At 38.3% G+C, this 21,555-nt stretch overlaps 1 protein-coding gene across 2 annotated transcripts in view; it reads left to right on the top strand.

The window, feature by feature from the left end:
* The window catches only part of PARG (poly(ADP-ribose) glycohydrolase), a 230,425-nt gene that overhangs the window by 173,752 nt on the left and 35,118 nt on the right, over nucleotides 1-21,555 (top strand). For both annotated transcript variants that reach the window (XM_053667366.1, XM_053667365.1), the window contains exons 14-15: nucleotides 11,491-11,569; nucleotides 20,769-20,877. In XM_053667366.1, the coding sequence (XP_053523341.1) occupies nucleotides 11,491-11,569; nucleotides 20,769-20,877 (188 nt within the window). The remainder of the gene's footprint in view (nucleotides 1-11,490; nucleotides 11,570-20,768; nucleotides 20,878-21,555) is intronic.

The raw sequence follows: 21,555 nt of genomic DNA, 5'->3' as shown, positions 1-21,555 counted from the left end.
GGTCATAAGGGAGCAGTTCCATTTTGAATTTGTGTGGTAACTCCATACTGTTTTCCACAGTGGCTGTACCAATCAGCACTCCCACCAACAATAGTACACAAAGGTTCCCTTACTCCACATCTTTGCCAACACTTCTTGTTTGGTTTATTGATGACTGCCATTGTGACAGGTGTGAGGTGATAGCTCCTTGTAGTTTTAATTTGCATTTCTCTGGTGAGTAGTGATGTTGAGCATCTGCCAACATCACTGATGACGATGGCCTCTTGGCCATCTGAATGTTCTCTCTGGAAGAGTCTATTCAGGCCCTTTGTTCAAACTTTAATTGGATTGTAAGTTTTTTGGTGTAGAGTTATATGAGTCCTTTATAAATGTAGTGTATTAACCCCTTATCAGATGTATTGATGAATATGTTCTCCCATTCAGTGGGTTGTCTTTGCAATTTGTTGACAGGTTTGTTGGGTTTTTTTTTTTGCTGAACAATAGTTTTTAGTTTGATGCAGTGTATTTGTTAATTTTTTCTTTTGTTTCCCTTGCCTAAGGATATAAATATAATAAATGCAAATTTATAGTGTTTTTTAATTTTTTAACATTTCAGCACATACTAATAATTAATTCATCTCTTGGAGACATGCGACCTACGCTGTAATATTTTGACTACAACCTCTGCAGGGTTAATTGATTTTTTAAAGTATTTTATTTTCTCAGTTTGCTGCTGGTATATAGATATACCTTTGATCTTACTAAATTTACTTGAGCTGTTTTGTTTTTTCCCTTCCTCTCTCTTTCCCCCATTTCTTTCTCTATCCTCTTTTTCTTTCTTAATGATTTGTTAGGATTTGGTACATAAACAGTCATGACATCTACAAATAGTAGCAGTCTTATGTTTTCACACTCTTTTTGACTTTTATTTATTTTCTTGCCTTATTGCAGTGGCTAGCACCTTCACTAGTATTGAATGGAAGTGGTGAGAGTTGTAATCCATGCCTTGATTTGTCAAAAAAGAGACAAAAAGCTCAAAATAGAGTCATCGTGCTAAGCTCACATCACATAGCCAAGACTTACAGTTTTTGCTTCCCCCAGGAGTAGAATCTTATTTAAATTAGTGCATCTGGAATTACTGTGTCAGCACTAGTGAGATGATCTGCCTGATAGACCCCAGCCTTTCCATAAAGAAGGTAACCTTGCCTGAAACACCTGCTCTTTGTTTTTATAACTACCTTGTCCTACTGTCTTGTTCCTATTTATTATTTACAGGTCTTTAGAGCTCTTTTTAATGTCTGAGATTGGATCCTGCCTGAATCATAAATCTCTGATTAAAGCCAATAAGGTACTTAAAATTTACTCAAATTTTGTTTCTTAAGACATCTTACTGTGGAATGTTTTTAAATATATTTTATTGATTATCTTATTACAGTTTTTCCAGTTTTTCTCCCTTTGCCCTCTTTTGCTCAGTATGCCCCTTCCTTTCAGCAATCTCCCCTTTATTTCATGTTCATGAGTCATGCATATAAATTCTTTGACTTCTTCATTTCCTGTACTATTCTTATCATCACCCTATTTTGTACCAACCAGTTATGCTTCTTAATCCTTGCACCTTTGCCCCCATTCTCTCCCTTCTACCTCCCAGATGATAACTCTCCAAATGATCTCCATATCTATGAATCGGTTCCTGTTCTGCTTGTTTGCTTCGTTTGTTTTTTAGATTCAGTTGTTGATAGTTGTGTGAATTTGTTGCCATTTTAGTGTTCACAGTTTTGGTCTTTTTGTTAAATAAGCCCCATTTAACATTACATGTAATAATTGCTTGGTGATGATGAACTCCTTTGACTTGACCTTGTTTGGGAAGCACTTTATTTGCTCTTTCATTCTAAATGATAGCTTTGCTGGATAGAGTAATCTAGGTTGTAGGTTCTTGCTTTTCATCACTTTGAATACTTCTTGCCAGTCCCTCCCAAACTGCAAAGTTTCTTTTGAGAAATCAGCTAATATTATACGGGAATTCCTTTTAGGGTAACTCACTGCTTTTCTCTTCCTTTCTTTAAGATTCTCTCTACCTGTAACCTTTGCTTAGTGTGGTCCTCTTTGTTTTTGTTTTTTTTTTAATAATTTTATTTAGTTATATTTCAAGTACAGTTTTTTTGTCTATTTCTTCCATCCCAGCCTCCCCACTCAGTGCTTTCCATCTCCCTCCCATTTCCACCCCCCTTAATTCTCGTCCCTGTGTCCTTCGTATTTGTTCCTCCAAACCCTTCCCCCTTTTCCCCCTTAAATTCCCTTCCCTCTCCCCTCTGGTCACTGTCCCCTTGCTCTCTATTTCAGTGTCTTTGTTTTTTTTCTGCTTGCTTGTTTGTTTTGTTGTTTACCTTCCTGTTAAAGGTGAGATCATATGGTATTTGTCTGTCAACCCCTGACCTATTTCACTCAGCATAATGCTTTCCAGTTCCATCCATGTTGTTGCAAAAGGTAGTAGCTCCTTCTTTCTCTCTGCAGCATAGAATTCCATTGTGTATATGTACCACAATTTTTTGATCCATTCATTTACTGATGGGCACCTAGGTTGCTTCCAACTCTTGGCTATTGTAAATTGTGCTGCTATGAACATTGTGGTGCATAGGTTCTTTGAAATTGATGTTTTAGGATTCTTGGGATATAATCCTAGCAGTGGAATTGCTGGGTCAAAAGGCAGGTCGATTTTTATTTTTCTGAGAAAATTCCATATGTTTTCCATAATGGTTGTACCAGTCTACAATCCCACCAACAGTGAACTAAAGACCCCTTTTCCCCACAACCTCTCCAACATTTGTTGTTTGTTGCTTTGTTTATGATAGCCATCCTGACTGGTGTAAAGTGGTATCTCATTGTGGTTTTAATTTGCATCTCTCTGATAGCTAACGATATTGAGGATCTCTTCATATGTCTCTGGATATTCTGTATGTCCTCCTTGGAGAAGAGTCTGTTCCAGTACTTTTCCCATTTTTTAATTGGGTTAGATGTCTTCTTAGAGTGCAGTCATGTAAATTCTTTGTATATTTTGGAGATTAAACCTTTGTCTGAGGTATCATTGGCAAATATGTTTTCCCATACAGTTGGTTGTCTTTTAAATTTAATACTGTTTTCTTTAGCCATGCTGAAGATTTTTCTTTTGATGAGATCCCATTTGTTTATTCTTTCCTTTATATTCCTTGCTCTAGGGGACATATCAGTAAAAATGTTGGTGTGTGGAATATCTGAGATTTTCTTGCCGTTGTTCTCCTCTAGGACTTTAATTGTGTCATGGCTTAAATTTAAGTCTTTTATCCACCTTGAATTTATTTTGGTGTATGGTGTTAGTCTGTGCTCAAGTTTCATTTTTTTGCACTTCGCTGTCCAGATCTCCCAACACCATTTGCTGAAGAGGCTATCTTTACTCCATTTTATGTTACTGCCCCCTTTGTCGAATATTAATTGACTGTAGAGGGTTGGGTTGATTTCTGGGCTCTCTGTTCTGTTCCATTGGTCTATGTGCCTGTTTTTATGGCAGTACTATTTTGATTACAGTTGCCTTGTAATACAGTTTGGTGTCAGATATTGTGATCCCTCCTACTTTGTTCTTTTTTCTCAAAATTGCAGCAGCTATTCGGGGTTGTTTAGGGTTCCATATAAATTTTCGAAGTGTTTGTTCTATGTCTGTGAAATATGCCATTGGTACTTTAAATAGGTATTACGTTGAATCTGTATATTGCTTTGGGTAGTATGGGCATTTTGATGATGTTAATTCTTCCAATCCATGAACAAGGTATATGTTTCCATTTGTTTGTGTCTTCCCTGATTTTTTTCTTCAGTGCTGTGTAGTTTTCTGCATACAGGTCTTTTACCTTCTTGGTTAGGTTTATTCCCGTATTTTTTATTTTTCTTTTTGCTGTATCGAATGGGATTTTTTCCTTGATTTCTGCTTCTGCTGATTCATTGTTAGTATACAAAAATGCCTTTGATTTCTGGATATTGACTTTGTAACCCGCTGTTTTGCCAAATTCATTAATTAGTTTGAGCAGTTTTTGGGTAGAGTCTACAGGATTTTCCATGTTACACTATCATGTCATCTGCAAACAGTGACAGTTTTGTTTCCTCCTTTTCTATTTGGATGCCTTTTATTTCCTTTTCGTGCCTGACCGCTTTGGCCAAAACTTCCAAAACTATATTGAATAGAAGTGGTGAAATTGGACATCCTTGTGTTGTTCCTGATCTTAGTGGAAAAGCTTTTAATTTTTGCCCGTTGAGCATGATATTGGCTGTAGGTCTCTCATATATGGGCTTTATTATATTGAGGAATGCTCCCTCTATTCCTACTTTGATGAGTGTTTTTATCATAAATAGGTGTTGTACCTTACCAAAAGCTTTTCCTGCGTCTATTGATAGGATCATGTGGTTTTTGTCTTTGCTTTTGTTTATGTGATGTATTACATTTACTGATTTGCTAATGTTGAACCATCCTTGCCTCCCTGGGATGAATCCCACTTGGTCATGGTGTATAATCTTTTGGATATATTGTTGGATGCGATTTGCCAATATTTTGTTGAGGATTTTAGCATCTATGTTCATCAGCGATATTGGCCTGAAGTTCTCTTTGTTGTATCTCTATCTGGTTTTGGAATTAGGATGATGCTGGCTGCATAAAAAGAATTTGGGAGTTTTCCGTCCTTCTGGATTTTTTGGAATAGTCTCTGAAGAATAGGGGTTAGCTCTTCCTTAAATGCTTTTTATAATTCTCCTGTGAAATCATCTGGTCCAGGGCTTTTGTGTGATGGGAGTGTTTTGATTACTGCTTCAATTTCTTTTGCTGTGATTGGTGTGTTTAGATTTTCTGCTTCTTTCTCAATGAGTTTTGGAAGATTATATTTTTCTAGAAATGTGTCCATTTCCCCTAGGTTTTCAAATTTCTTGGCATACAATTCTTCATAGTAATTTCTTACAATCCTTTCTATTTCTGTGGTATCAGTTGTAATCTCTCTTCTTTCATTTCTGATTGTGTTGATTTGTGTCCTCTCTCTTCTTTTCTTGATGAGCGTACTTAAAGGCTTGTCTGTTTTGTTTATCCTTTCAAAGAACCAACTCCTGGATTCATTGATCCTTACAATTGTGCTTTTAGTCTCTATGTCATTTAGTTCTGCTCAGATCTTGATTATTTCCTTCCTTCTGCTTGCTCTGGGCTGTCTTTGTTGTTTGTCAAGTTCTTGCAAGTGTAGGGTAAGGTTGTTTGTTTGAAATGTTTCTATCTTCTTTAGGTAGGCCTGTATTGCTATGAACTTTCCTCTCAGGACTGCCTTCACTGTGTCCCATAAGTTTTGGCTTGTTGTTAGTTCATTTTCATTTGTTTCCGGAGACGTTTTGATTTCTTACCTAATTTCCTTCTTGACCCATGAGTTGTTTAATAGCATACCATTCAGTCTCCATGATTTTGGGGGTTTTGTGTTTTGGTATGATTTCAATTTTCTTGAATTTGTTGAGGCTCGTTTTGCATCCTATTATGTGGTCTATCTTTAAGAATGTTCCATGTGTATTTGAAAAGAATATATATTTAGCTTCTGTGGGATGAAGGGCTCTGTATATATCAGTTAAGTCCATTTTATCAAGGTTGTTTAATGCAGCAATATCTTTGTTGATATTTTGTTTGGAAGATCTGTCCATTTTTGACAGGGGGGTGTTAAAATCCCCTACTATAATTGTGTTGCTGTCAATATCTTTCTTGAATTCCTCTAAGATTTTCTTTATATATTTGGCTTCTCCTATGTTGGGCGCATATATATTTACGATGTTAATGTTTTCTTGGCCGATTCTTCCCTTGAGTATTATGAAGTGACCTTCTGGGTCTCTCTTTGTGTCCGTTTTTTTGAAGTCTATTTTGTCCGTTATGAGAATTGCTACCCCAGCTTTTTTTTCTTGTCTATTTGCTTGAAAAATTTGTTTCCAGCATTTCACTTTTAGTCTGTGATGGTCTTTTATCTTGAGGTGGGTCTCTTTTACGCAACATATGTGTGGGTCATGCTTTCTTATTTGCAGCTATTCTGTGTCTTTTGATTGGAGCATTTAATCCACTTGCGTTTAAGGTTATTATTGGTAGGTACTTATTCATTGTCATTTTTGTACCTGTGTTCCTCTGTGTCTCCCTCTTTTCCTTCCTTTCCTTAAAACAGTCCTTTTAGTATTTCTTGTAGGGCTGGTTTGGTGGAAGCATGTTCTTTTAGACTTCTTTTTGTCTTGGAAGCTCTTTATTTGGCCTTCTATCTTGATTGAGAGCCTTGCTGGGTAAAGTAGCCTTGGTTGTAGGCCTCTGGTTCTCATTACTTGGAATATTTCTTGCCATTCTCTTTTTGCTTGGAGTGTTTCCATGGAGAAGTCAGTAGCTAACCTTATTGGGGCTCCCTTGTATGTTACTTCTTTTTTCTCCCTTGCTGCATTCTAGAGTCTCTCTCTTTGTCTTGGAATTTTGTGATTTTAATGATGATGTGTCTTGAATTGGGTCTCCTTAGGTTCCTCTTGATTGGGACTCTGTGATTTCTGGATTTGTGTGACTTTTTCTTTCATGAAATTAGGGAAGTTTTCTCTCATTACTCTTTCAAATAGGTTTTCTTTCCCTTGTTCTTGTTCTTGTCCTTCTTGTATTCCTATTATTCAGATATTATTACATTTCATATTGTCTTGCATTTCTCTTAATCCCTCCTCTTTCTTTCTGAGCCTCTTTTCCCTTTCCTGTTCTTTCTGTGGTATGCTTTCTAATTTGTCCTCTAACTCACTAATCCGATCTTCTGTCTCCTTAACTCTATTTTTAATACTTTCAACTGTGTTATTTAATTCAGATATTGTATTCTTCATTTCCTCCTGGTTCTTGTTAATGGTGTCCATTTCCTTTTTCATTTTGATATAGTTTGCGGTGAGATCGTTGTACCTTCCCTGTAGTTTCTGGCAGCTGATTGTGAGCTCTTTGAACTTCCTGATAACCAATGCTTTGAATTCACTATCTGATAATTGATTGGCCTCTATTTCATCTAACATTCTTTCTGATGGTTACTCCTTTCCTTTCATTTGGGGATTGTTTCTTTGTCTTCCCATATTTTGTGAGACTCTTCTTCTTAGCCTCAGCTTCTTAGATAGGTCTGTTCTGACTCCCTGGGTTTATGGTGTGAACTTCTGTGGTGGAATGCCTGTGAAATTCAGTTGTGCAGTCTCTTTTGGTTATCCTGTTATTCTCCACTTCCACCTACTCAAATATGCAGCAACTTGTGGCTTCTTTCCTGCAGCGAAGTGCAATTTGTCTCTCTCACTCTACTGTTGGGAGGTCTCTTCTATGGGTCCAGCTCTGGCCTTTTCGTATTTTAAAGTTGTTTGTGTCTCTTGTGGGTAAAAGAAAGAAAAGACAAGGAAAGAAATAAAAGAAAAAAAAAAAGGAAGGTAGGGGAATGGAGGAAAGACCGATAAGTTTGGAAGAAAAGGAAGAAGGAATAAAACAGAAAATCCAAAAAAAGAGAACAAAAGTATCGAAAGATAAAACAGTAATAGACTTTAAAAGAAATAACAGATTACTTTAAAAAAGCAAAAGGATAAAGAAAAGGAAAGGAAAAAGAAAGCAGAGTTAAAAAAAGAATAAAAAGAAAAATATAAAATAAAATAAAGTAAAATAAATTTTTTTAAAAAAGGAAAGAGAAACAAACAAACAAAAAGGAAATGTTGCTTGTTGGTTTCAAACTGGCCAAACCGGTTTTCCTGGCTGCAGGTGGCTGAGGGTGGATTGTTTTGATTTTTCTGCCTGCCTTCTCTCAGGAGCCAGACTATTGGTGCCTCTCCCGAGCTCCCTCCAATGGGGAACTAGGACTTCCTCTCAGCACTCTTTTCCCAGGGTTTAGGACTGTGGGTTGGGTTACCACTGTGGGTTGGGTTGCAGGGTGTGCGCAGGTGCTTGCGCTGGCCAAGTTGCCTGGTTCCCAATGCATGAAGCACAGAGCACAGACCTGCCCCCATTCTGTGGGGAAGCTCCAGGCCCTCTGCCCAACCTCGGGTTCACTGCCAGGTTGGGTGTGGTGCTGACCAGGCAGTTGTGTCTGTTGGATTCAGATCCCCACACTGTACCTATCAGATCTCTGGGGCTGGCAAGCACAGAACCCTCAGCACCCTCTCTGTAAACTCTACCAAACAAGTCTCTCCTAGCACCCAACCTTGCTTGGCCAGAAAGGGAGGGAGTTGAGGATCTCAGCACTTTCCCCAGGACCTCTAGGCAGGCCCGTGGCTTCCAGATAGTCCGAGGGAGATGAACTGAAAGCTGGGAGCCTATCTGAGGGCTGGGCGCTGGCGAAACACTGTGCACTCGCAGGTCAAGGTGCGCTGTAGGTTGTGTACTGATCCCCAAAACTGTGTGCCGGCTGAAATCCCTTCTGCTCCTGTCTTTATTTTGATCCCTTGGCAGGCCCCGGCCGAAAAATCCTAGGAAGAGAGCAGCTCTGGGCACTGGAGCAAGGGTGCCCGGCAATCGCCCAGATACACTGCTCGCCGGCGCTGGCCCCCCAACCATGCACCAGCAGAAATCTCTTCAGCTCCTGACTTTGTTTTAGGAGGCCGCAGCCTCCAGATGAATCCAAAATAGGGGTTTGCACGGGTCACTGGTCCGGAACCCTGGGCACTCTTCAAGGGGCGCCCTGCGCCAAGCACTGGTCCCCGGACTGTGCATCCCCCGGATTCCTTGCGTTCCTCTCTTTGCTCTGTCCCAGATACTCTACTGTACCGCTGCTGTCTCCCTACCATCTGCCTCCCCCGTGACCATGGAGATCTCTGGTCCCTTATTTTCATATATGTCGGGCAACTGCTGGCTTGCTGTCTTCTCCTCCGCCCACAGGTTTCTCTCCCTTCTGTACAAGGAACTGGAATCTGCTCTGTCCTACTCTATCGCCATCTTTCCTCACACTAGTGTGGTCCTCTTTGGGTCCAACTTGTTTGGTATGTCTGTGCTTCCTGGACTTGTATGTCTATTTCCTTTGCCAAATTAGGGAAGTTTTTTCTCATTATTTTTTAAAATTAAGTTTTCAGTTTTTTGATTTTTCTCTTCTCCTTCTGACATCCCTGATTCAGATATTGGTACCTTCAGAGATGTCCCAGAGGGTGTTTATACTCCCTTCATTTAAAAAAAAAATCTCTTTTTACCTTGCTTTTCTGGTTGAATTCTTATTTTGTCCTTATGTTCCAAATTGTTGATTTGAATCCCAGTTTCCTGCCCTCCACTTTGGTTCCCTGTAGATTTTTCTTTATTTCATTTAAGGTAATTTTCATTTCTTCCTTTATGTTACTGATGTACTCAGGGAGTTCCTTGAACATCTTGATCATCATTGTTTTGAATGTTGCATTTAATAGATTGGTTATCTCCATTGCATTCAGATCTGTTTTGGGGTTTTTTCTGTTGTTTCATTTGGGCCACATTTCTTTTCTCCTCAATTTGGCAGCCTCCCTGTGTTTGTTTCTGTGTATTAGGTATCACTGCTTTGACTCGCTATGTTGGCAGCATGGACTATTATAGAAAAGGCACGTGTAAATTGTGTAGGGTGGAGTTAACCCATTGCACTGCCTTGTGGCTCTGTGTCGGGGGAGGGCTCAGAGATGGGACAGTGCCACTGCCTGGCTTCTGGAGGTCTGCCCAGTTCTTGACCATTTTCCAGTGATTTCACCCACTTCTGTATGCAACTGGCATCCTTCCATCTTTTCCTCTGGGAGTGAATCCCAGAGTGAGTTTATTTGCATATGTTCTAAGTCCATGGAGGCCTTTTAAGCTGAGTCTCCTGAAAATCAGGCAGTTTGTTCTACCATCCCAAACCCCTGTAGTTTTTACAGCCAGAAGTTATGGGGATTTATCTTCTTGGTGCTGGAAACCTGGGCTGTGGGGGTCTCACCTAGTGTTGGGATTGTTTGCTCTCAAGGTATCTCTCCTGATTTTTATCCAACATATGTGAATATAGGATCAATTGTCCATTCCACTGCTGCCTTCCCTTGCCACTCCGTGTCTCCATTCCTCTCTGCCCATCTCTGAAACTCCGTCCCTCCTATCCATCTGGGTGAATGTTGCTTCTTTAAATCCTTAGCTGTCAGACTTCCATAAGGCTCAATTTTCTGATGGTTTTGGATGCCATTTGTTTTAAGATCTAGTTGTAATTTTTCTTGGTTGTGCAAGAAGGCATGAAGTGTCTACCTACACTTCTATCTTGACCAGAACTCCTTAGATGGAGTATTTTTACCATTGAATATGAAGTTAGTTGTAAGGTTTTATTTAATGATCCTGAGTCAGATTGAGGAAGTTTTTCTTTATTCTCAGTTTTGCTGAGTTTTAGTAATGGATGGGTGTTCAATTTTATTTTTTCTGCAACTTCTGACATGATTATGTGGAATTTTTCAATCTGTTAATATGATAAACTACATTCATTGATTTTTCAAATGTTAAACCAAAATAAAGCATATTTCTTACATCTTTCTGATAAATTAACACTTTTATCATTAGAAGATGTTCCACTTTATCTTTGCAATACTCTTTTAGTTAAAGTCAGTTTTATCAAATATTAATATAACTATGCCCACTTTCTTATGATTAGTGTTTTCATGTTTGTTTCTTTTAATTTATAGGTTTCCCTCTTTTTCTTTCCTAATTTTTTTATAAGGACTTCGTACTGTATATTCATAGAGTTTGTCATTGTCTGAATTTTGCTGATTTCATCTTCATGGTAAACATTTAATATGGTCCTCTGTTTTCTATATGTAGAGGCCATTTGTAATCTTGACAACTACATTTATTATTCTTCATGTATAAAAGATTCAGAGTTGTGCCCTGGCCAAGTGATCCAGTTAGTTGGAGTATTATCTTATACACCAAAATTTGCAGGTTCGATTCCTGGTCAGAGTAAATACCTAGGTTGCAGGTTTGATCCCTGGTCAGGGCATGTACAGGAGACAACCAGTTGATATTTCTCTCTCATATCAATCTTTCTCTCTCTCTCTCTGATGCATGTTCTCATCAGGTTAATATTAATTATGCCTTTTTCCCTTTCCTTTCTTCTCATGTCATAATATCCTAGTTTTATAAAGGTTTTTTGAAGTGTCTTGCCTGTTGATAGGGAAATTCTCAGTTTAATTTTAATGACACTTGCAACAGGGAGTATCTTTATGTAAAATTTCTTTTCTCAACAATACAAAATTAATATTATCAGATTACTGACATTGAAAACAGTGCACTTCTGTAAAACAGTCTTTATGCACTCCTAATAAAAGAAGGAAATTAATTTTAAAGCATATTTTTCTATGTTGATTGAAACATTAAGTCACTGTATGATAAACATTGTGATGGCTTTTGGAGGCATCATTTTTTTCTTTATAGGAAATACAAGTCATTAACACCAATGGTTTTTCTTCTCCTTTTTTTTTTTTTAGAAGGAGTAGCTTTTAACAAAATATTTGTGAAAACTAATATTGGCAGATTATTTGTTTCAGGTACTGAACAGTTCAGTGAATACACAGGCTATGCTGAAACATATCGCTGGGCCCGAAGCCATGAAGATGGAAGTGAAAGGTGAGTTCACTTCTGATTTTACTATCGCATAGCAAAAGCCAGGAAATGTGGCCTTGTACATTCTGCCTCCCACCTATTTTTATTTTAGAAATTTAAATTTTTAAAAAAATTTATTACAGGTTCATCAGTAGTTACAACAGTATTATCATTTACATATACCAAAGGGAAGAAAAAAGAAATAAATGCCAAAGTCTATAGTTCTTGCATCCTAGCTGCTGATTATAAGCAGTCAATGGAGGTTAACCTCCAAGGCCAAACTTATTTAGATTAGATTATAGTTATAGCTTAAAGCCCCTAAATGCCATAATTAGTTATCCTTAACTTTTCTGGGAGATTAGGTAGGTTGGAGAAACCTCTGTTCAGTTTGCTTAATGTTTCGACTGACAGGAGAAATTACAATGAAGTTTGCTGATGCTGTCTTCTGTTTTTTACTGAAATATATTTTTACATATTCTTGCTTTCCCACTAAATTGTTCTAACACAAGTGAATTTTTATAAGAATGAAAGTGAAGGCTTCTAATGAAAAAACCATCGTGGGTTTAAATGATTTAATCAAAACACATAGGGTAACTGAATAAGTAAGGAAACAAGACCCTTATATATATACTGTCTACAAGAGACCCACCTCAGAATGAAAGACACACACAGACTAGAAGTAAGGAAATGGAAAGAGATATTTCAAGCAAATGGAAAGGTAAAAACAGTTCAGGTAGCATAATGTAATATCTGAAAAAATAGACTATAATAAGAGACAAAGGACACTGCATAATGATAAGACGAGTGCTCCTACAAGCAGATATAATAACCCTTGTAAACATTTATGCACCCAACATAGGAGCACCTATATATGTAAAGCAAATCTTCATGGACATATAGTGAGAGACTGACAGTAATACAGTCCTAGTAGATGATTTAACACCTCATTGATATAAGTGGATAGTTCTTCCAGATAGAAAATCAAGGAAACAGACCTTAAATGACACACTAGATTAGATGGATTTAATTGATATCTTCAGAGCATTTCACCCCAAAGCAGCAGAATATACATACTTTTCAAGTGCACATGAAATACTTTCTAGGATCAGACACAAAAAAGTCTCAGTAAATTTAAGATTAATATCATATCAAGCATCTTCTCTGATCAAATGGTATGAAACTAAAAATCACAAGAAAAAAACTGAAAAACAAACACAGCAGGGTTAAATAACATGTTACTAAACAGTGAATGGAACAACCATGAGATCAAGGAAGAAATAAAAAGAAACTTTGAAACAAATCAAAATAAGAACACAACAACACAAAATCTATGGGGCACTGCAAAAACAGTCCTAAGAGGGAAATTCATATCATTACAGGCCTACATCAAGAAATAAGAAAAATCTCAAACAATCTAACTTTACACTTTAAGGAATTTGGAAAAGAACAACAAAAAAAGCTCAAAGTAAGAAGAAAAAAAGAAATAAGGAAGGTCAGAGAAGAAATAGAATCTAAAAAGATGATACAAAAGATCAGTGAATCCAAGAACTGGTACTTTGAAAAGATAAACAAGATTGCCAAACCTTTAACCAGACTCATCAAGAAAAAAATAGAGGACCAAATAAATAATATCAGAAAGGAAAGAGAAGTAGTAATAATTGACACCAAAGAAATACAGAAGATTCTAAAAAAATATCATGAACACCTACATGCCAATAATTGAACAATCTGGATGAAGTGTATAAATTTCTAGAAACATACAGTTTTCTAAAACTAAATCACGGACTTCCGCCAAGATGGAGGAAACACCTTGCATCTGCACACCACCAAATCTAAAAACAAAGTTTTAACAACAATAAACATAACCAAACCACACAGAAAACGACAGTACGGAGTCTGAAGACAACGAAATGCTCAGCTAAACTGGTAAGAGGAGCAAAGCCAGCAGAGGAGCAAAGCCAGCAGCGGAGCAGGTTTGCAAAAAAGATCCCCGACTGGGTGGTGCACAAGCAGCCGAAGGTGCAGATCCCAGGTGCGGGCTAGCTACAGGCGGACACAGGGAAGAGGCGTGGCTGGCTGTCTGTGGTCGGTCGAGCATTTGCAAGCAGATAAACCAGTGAGGCGAGCATTGAGACTGCACAGCGCAGGTCGGTGGGCTCGCACATTTCCTCTCCGATAAGTAGGCCAGGGTGGTGGGACAGACTGGCGAGCAGAGAGGACTACCATTGCTCCCTCTCTGACCCCGCCCCCACATACAGTATCACAAACCAGTGAACTGAGTGGCCCCACCCTGGTAAACAACTAAGGCTCCGCTCCTCAAACTTAACGGGCGTGAACAGACCAAAAATGGCACAAGAACATCTCAGAGCCCCAGAGCCGATAAATCTAAGTGATGAAGAAATACCCAAACTTTCAGATGTACAGTTCAAAACACTGGTGATCAGGATCCTCACAGAACTGGTTGATTTTAGTCACAAATTAGAGAAACATATGAAAGCTAAACTAATTAAAATGAATGGTAATGCACAGGAAACCAACAGTAATGGAAAGGAGGCTGGGACTCAAATCAAGGGAGTAGACCAGAAGGAAGGAAAAAATGACTAAACAGAAAAGAATGAAGAAACAAGAATTCAAAAAAATGAGGAGAGGCTTAGGAACCTCCAGGACATCTTTAAACGTTCCAACATTCGAATTATAGGGGTACCAGAAGGGGAAGAGGAACAGTCACGAGTGGAAACCTTATTAGAACAAATAATAAAAGAGAACTTCCCCATTCTGGCCAAGGAAATAGACTTCCAGGAAATCCAGGAAGCTCAGAGAGTCCCAAAGAAGTTGGACCCAAGAAGGAACACACCAAGGCACATCATCATTACATTAGCCAAGATTAAAATGAAGGAGAGAATCCTAGAAACAGCAATAGATAAGGGGACTGTCACCTACAAAGGAGTTCCCATCAGACTGTCAGCTGATTTCTCAAAAGAGACTTTACAGGCAAGAAGGGGCTGGAAAGAGGTATTCCAAGTCATGAAAACCAAAGACCTACATCCAAGATTGCTCTGTCCAGCAAAGTTTTCATTTAAAATGGAAGGACAGATAAAGTGCTTCTCAGATAAGGTGAAATTCAAGGAGTTCCTCATCACCAAGCCCTTATTATATGAAATGTTAAAGGGACTTACCTAAGAAAAAGAAGATTAAAAAAAGATGAACAGTGAAAGGACAGCAAACCCACAATTATCAATAACCACACCTAAAACAAAAGCAAATTAAGAGGACAGCTAGATCAGGAGTGAACCATAGAAATGAAGATCTCAAGGAGGATTAGCAACAGGGGAGTGGGAGGAGGAGAAGGGGGGAGAAGGTACAGAAAATAAGTAGCACAGACAGTAGATAGAAAATAGATAGGGGGAGGGTAAGAATAGTAGGGGAAATACAGAACCTAAAGAACTTGAGACACATGTTCATGAACTAAAGGGGAGGGGAATGGTGGGGGAGGGGTGTGCAGGGTGGAGGGGAATGGAGGGGGGAATAGAACAAATGTAATGTCATAATCAGTTACAAAATGTTTAAAAAAATAAGTAAAACTAAATCACAAAGAATCAGAGGATTTCAATAGATTATGTCAGTGAAATTCAGCAGTACTAAAAAATAAACTCCCACCAACAAAAGTTTTGGACCAGATGGCTTCAGGTGAATTTTACCAAATATTTAAAGAATTAACAATTATCCTCAAACTATTTAAAAAAATTCAAGAGGAGAAAAGACTTCGAGCTCATTTTACAAGGCCAGCATTATCCTAACTCCAAAACCACACACACCGGCACTTCAAGGAAAGAAAATTATAGGCCCACATCCCTGATGAACATAGGGATGCTAAAATTCTCAACAAAATATTGGCAAACTGAATACTGGAATACATTAAATAGATCATACACCATGATCAAGTGGGATTTATTCTGAGGACACAAAGTTGGCACATGTCCAAAAGTCAATAAACATGACACACCACACAGACAAAATGAAAAAAAAAAAAACACATGATATCAATAAATGCAGAAAAACATATGATCAAATCCAGCACATACTGATAATAAAAATTTTCAGCAAACTGGAAATAGAAACATACCTCAACATAATAATGACTGTGTATGACAAACCCACTGCCACCATCATACTCAATGAGCAAAAAGTACAAGCATTGCTCTTAAGATTGGGAACAAGACAGGGATGTCTGCTTTCACCACTCTTATATAACATAGTACTAGAAGTCCTAGCCACAGCAATCAGACAAGAAGAAGAAATAAAAGGCATCCAAATTGGAAAAGACAAAGTAAAATAGTCTATTTGCAGATGACATTATACTGTACTTAGGGAACCCCAAAGATTCCACCAAAAAACAACTACAATTGAATAAATGAATTGAGCAAAATTAATATCCAGAAATCCACTGCATTTTTATATGCCAACAATGAACTATCAGAAAGGGAAGCTAAGGTAACTATCCCATTCATAGTTGTTTCAAAAAGAATAAAATACGAGGACTTCTGCCAAGATGGAGGTATAGGTGGATGTGCCGTGCCTTCTCACACAACCAAGTTTAGGGACAACTAAATATTAGCAACAGAAATCACAGCCAGAACACGGAAAATTGAACTTTTCGGAAGTCCGTTAACAACAAATTCTTCAGCCTGACCGGTAAGGGGCGAAACCAGTGGCTGCTGGAGCGGGGTTGCACAGGAGGACTCGGTCAGACTGGCTCAGGCGCGGAATCCAGACGCGGAATCCAGGCGCAGGGTTGGACCTAGTGAGCGACCGAGCAAGTGACTAGGTGAGCGACCGCGGAGGAGACAGCGGGGAAGCGGTGCTGCGTGTTGACTGTGGTCGCCTATTTGTGCGCGAGCGGACAGGCGAGGGAGTGGGCGGTTGGACCGGGGCCCTGCGTCCCCGCGGCAAGCGGCAGTTGATGGCGCCGCCATTTCCCCACTCTGACCACGCCCCCACATACAGCATCACAACCCAGCGACCTGGGAATCCAAGGCACCGCTTCTCACACTTAAAGGGCCAGAACAGACCAAAAATGTCGCAAATTCTCACAGTCCCTGAGCCCATAGACCTAAGCGATGAAGAAATAGCAAAACTCTCAGACGCACAGTTTAAAACACTGGTCATCAGGATCCTCACAGAACTGGTTGATTATAGCCACAAATTAGAGAAACATATGAAGGCGAAACTAATTGAAATGAATGGAATTCCACAGGAAACCAATAGCAATGAAAAGGAAACTGGGACTCAAATCAATGGAGTGGACCAGAAGAAAGCAAATAATGGCCAACAGAAAAGAGTGAGGAAGCAAGAATTCAAAGAAATGAGGAGAGTCTTAGGAACCTCCAGGACATCTTTAAACGCTCCAATATCCGAATTATAGGGGTACCAGAAAGGGGAAAGGCACAGCCACCAGTGGAAAACTTATTTGAACAAATAATAAAGGAGAATTTCCCCAATCTGGCAAAGGAAATAGACATCCAGGAAATCCAGGAAGCTCAGAGAGTACCAAAGAAGTTGGACCCAAGAAGGAACACACCAAGGCACATCATAATTACATTAGCCAAAATTAAAATGAAGGAGAGAATCCTAGAAGCAGCAAGAGCTAAGGGGACAGTCACCTACAAAGGAGTCCCCATCAGACTGTCAGCAGATTTCTCAAAAGAGACCTTACAGGCAAGAAGGGGCTGGAAAGAGGTATTCCAAGTCATGAAATCCAAAGACCTACAACCAAGATTGCTCTATCCAGCAAAACCTTCATTTAGAATGGAAGGACAGATAAGGTGCTTCTCATATAAGATCAAATTCAAGGAGTTCATCATCACCAAGCCCTTGTTATATGAAATGTTAAAGGGACATATCTAAGAAAAAGAAGTTAAAGAAACATGAACAGTGAAAGGACAACAAACTCACAGTTATTAACAACCACACCTAAAACAAAAGCAAACTGAAAGGACAGCTAGATCAGGAGTGGAAACAGAAATGAAGATCTCAAGGAGGGTTAGCAACAGGGGAGTTGGAGGAGGAGATGGGGGGAGAAGGTACAGAAAATAAGTAGCATAGACAGTAGATAGAAAATAGATGGGGGGGGGCAAGAATAGCATGGGAAATATAGAATCTAAAGGACTTGAGACACATGGTCATAAACTAAAGGGGGGTAATGGTGGGGATGGGGGGTAGGGTGGAGGGGAATGAAAGGGGGAATAGAACAACTGTAACAGCATAATCAATTAAAAAAATTAAAAAATAAAAAAATAAAGAATAAAATACCTAGGAATAAATTTAACAATGGAGATAAAAGACCTGTACTTGGAAATTGATAAGACTCTGAAGAAAGAAAATGAAGAAGATACAAATAAATGGAAGCATATACTGTGTTCATGGATAAGAAGAATTGACATTATTAAAATGCCCATACTACTCAAAGCAATCTATAGATTCAATACAACTCTTAATCAAGATATGAATGGCATATTTAACAGAACAAATATTCTAAAAATGTATGTGGAACCAAAAAAGACCCAGAGCAGCCTCAGCAATCTTGAAAAAGAAGAACAAAGTTGGAGGAATCCTGATACGATATCAAACTATAGTACAAAGCCACAGTAAGTAAAACAGCATGGTACTGGCATAAAAACAACACCTAGATCATTGGAACAGAATAGAGAGTCCAGAAATAAACCTATGCCTATATGGTCAATTAATATTTGACTGAGGAGGCAAAAACATGCAATTTTGTCAAGATAATCTATTCAATAGATGGTGTTGCAAAAATTGGATTCGTGTTTGTAAAATATGAAACTAGACCATCTTCTTAGATCATACACAAGAATAAACTTAAAATGGATTAAAGAATTAAATGTTAGATTTGAAACCATAACAATCTTAGGTGAAAATATAGGCAGCAAAATCTCAGTCATTGCTCACAACAGTATTTTTTAATATATCTTCTTGGACAAGGGAAGCAAAAGAAAAAATTAACAAGTGCACTGCATCAAACTAAAAACTATTGTTCAGCAGAAAAAAAAAAAACAAACCTGTCAACAAATTGCAAAGACAACCCACTGAATGGGAGAACATATTCATCAATACATCTGATAAGGGGTTAATACACTACATTTATAAAGGACTCATATAACTCTACACCAAAAAACTTACAATCCAATTAAAGTTTGAACAAAGGGCCTGAATAGACTCTTCCAGAGAGAACATTCAGATGGCCAAGAGGCCATCGTCATCAGTGATGTTGGCAGATGCTCAACATCACTACTCACCAGAGAAATGCAAATTAAAACTACAAGGAGCTATCACCTCACACCTGTCACAATGGCAGTCATCAATAAACCAAACAAGAAGTGTTGGCAAAGATGTGGAGTAAGGGAACCTTTGTGTACTATTGTTGGTGGGAGTGCTGATTGGTACAGCCACTGTGGAAAACAGTATGGAGTTACCACACAAATTCAAAATGGAACTGCTCCCTTATGACCCAGCCATTTCACTTCTGGGATTATAGCTGAAGAAGCCTGAACACTAGTTCAAAAGAATGTATATACCCTTATGCTTACTGCAGCATCATTTACAATAGCCAAGATGTGGAAGCAGCACAAGTGTCTATCAGCAGATGAGTAGATAAAAAAGCTGTGGTACAATTACATAATGGAGTCCTACTTGGCTCTAAAAAAAGAAGGAAATCTCACCCTTTGCAAAACCATGGATGGACCTGGATAGTGTTATGCTAAGTGAGATAAGCCCATCAGAGGAAGATGAATACCATATGATCTTACTTACTTGTGGAATCTAATGAGCAAATAAACGGACAAACAAAATTGAAACCAAATCATATTTAGAGAAAAGATGGACAGTTATCAGGGGGCATAGAAGTTATGGAGCTGGGTAAAAAAGGTGACAGGATTAAGCAATTAAAAAAAAATAGAGCCTTTATGGCAGAATCAGCTCTTGCTCATGTAGCCATATAGATTTATTCTTTGTAATATCACAGTCCAGCCCCTGGTCTCTTTTCCTTTGTTTTCATTAAAATACATGTTTTTAATGACAGCAAACTCACATTAACAGCCTCACCTAAAACAAAAACAAACTAAGCAAACACTAGAACAGGAACAGAACCACAGAAATGGAGATCACATGGAGGGTTAGCAGCAGGGGAATGGGAGGAGGAGAAGGAGGGAAAGGTACAGAGAATAAGTAGCGTAGATGGTAGATAGGAAATAGACAGGGGGCAAGGTAAGAATAGTATGGGGAATATAGAAGCTAAAGAACTTGTGACACATGGACATCAACTAAAGGGGGTAATGTGGGTGGGAGGGGTTATGCAGGGTGGAGGGGAATGAAGGAGGGAAATGAAACAACTCTAATAGCATAATCATAAAATATATTTTAAAATATATATGTTTTTAGCAGTATATACAAGAATTTTTAATTCCTGAGTAATTATTTACAGAGTAATCTGAGGGTTTTTGTTATTTTTCAGGGTGGAAAGTTGCTTGGCATATCAATATATGCAAGTTTATAAAAATTGAAATATTTGGAATTTCACATTTTCAAAATCATCATCTCACCCAGTCCTTTCTGTTTCCATAGGCAGTGTGTTTTTGTCTGCTTTGTGTTGTGTTTGCTTACTGTCTTTCTTTTTAAAAATAATTTTACAGTCAACAGTTGAGCACAGTAGGTAGAATGTTGTACTGAGTCATTACACATTTTTTGTAACACTTGACTTCTTGGGATTATATCTTGGGTAACTGTATGGTGATATTACATACCCAGTGACATGAGAACAAATCTTTCAAAACAAAGAGGGAATGATCTCTTGTCAAAATACTAATGCCACATTTTTAGTATTAGAGGAAAACAAAGACCTAAGTTCCTTTTGTTTGCCACCTAATCCTTTAACCTCTGAGACTCACTGTAAATGATGTACCCATTTACAGTATGTCATTTGTTCTCTCTCCATAATTTTTCATTTTGTTTAATGCCTGGCAGTTGACAATGTATATGCCTTGGATCTAAAATAAGATGGTGTTTTCTGCCTACCTGTTTTCCTGAGACCTATACCCATGAGTTTGTTTTTAATATTCTAACCCTGCTAAAGTCTCAGAAACATGTGAGGGTTTTACTTTGTGAATGCTTTTCCCTGTTCCTTATCTTTCTCTCCTCTCCCCTGCCCCAGGGACAGCTGGCAGAGGCGCAGCACTGAAATCGTTGCCATCGATGCCCTTCACTTCAGACGCTACCTGGACCAGTTTGTGCCTGAGAAAATCAGACGTGAGCTTAACAAGGCCAGTAACCTTATTTCTTAGTTCATCTGGCAGCTCTCATCTATTTACTGTCATTTTATTAATGCTGGAATTAATGTTTTCTGGTCATTCTTGCAGTGTCAGTACGTCTGCCCACAACTCTCATGATTTAATGGATCTGTCAGCTTGTACAAAATGTACTTTCCATTTCGTAATTGTTTGATTACTGATGCCAGATAGACTGTTGCTTGACATTAAGCTCCACATGTGCCTTTATCTCATCAAGTAATTTTAGCTGCTTTGGGACATTATCATTGTAAAACTATATAGAAATCAGTGAGCCCTGAAAATTTTTTAGACATACCCAGTCACTTTTTCTCTACAAGGTATACTGTCAGGATTAAAACAGATAAACCATACAAGTCAAGTTAAAATTGTTCGATTGTAGGGAAGAATCATGTGAATTGTTTATTGATTTGGTAATTTGATATGTTTATTGGAGAATCTGTGATTTTTCTGTGATGCTTATTGCTGTGTATTATAATCATTTTCTTATTTTTAATCATATTACAGAAATGTAAAACTGAGCCATTTCTGTTGTTCATATTTTCACCACTGTTAACTATAATAAATAAGCTATTATACAGTAGAATGCTGATATTATTTTCTAGATTTAGGGTCTTACCAAAACAATTGGCTTTTTCTGTAGTTCCTCTGAAA

The sequence above is a fragment of the Artibeus jamaicensis genome, unplaced genomic scaffold (assembly GCF_021234435.1).
Source record: "Artibeus jamaicensis isolate MK-2021 breed Jamaican fruit bat unplaced genomic scaffold, CSHL_Jam_final contig_468, whole genome shotgun sequence".
Taxonomy (NCBI): Eukaryota; Metazoa; Chordata; class Mammalia; order Chiroptera; family Phyllostomidae; genus Artibeus; species Artibeus jamaicensis.
This window is presented reverse-complemented; position numbering and strand designations above follow the sequence as displayed.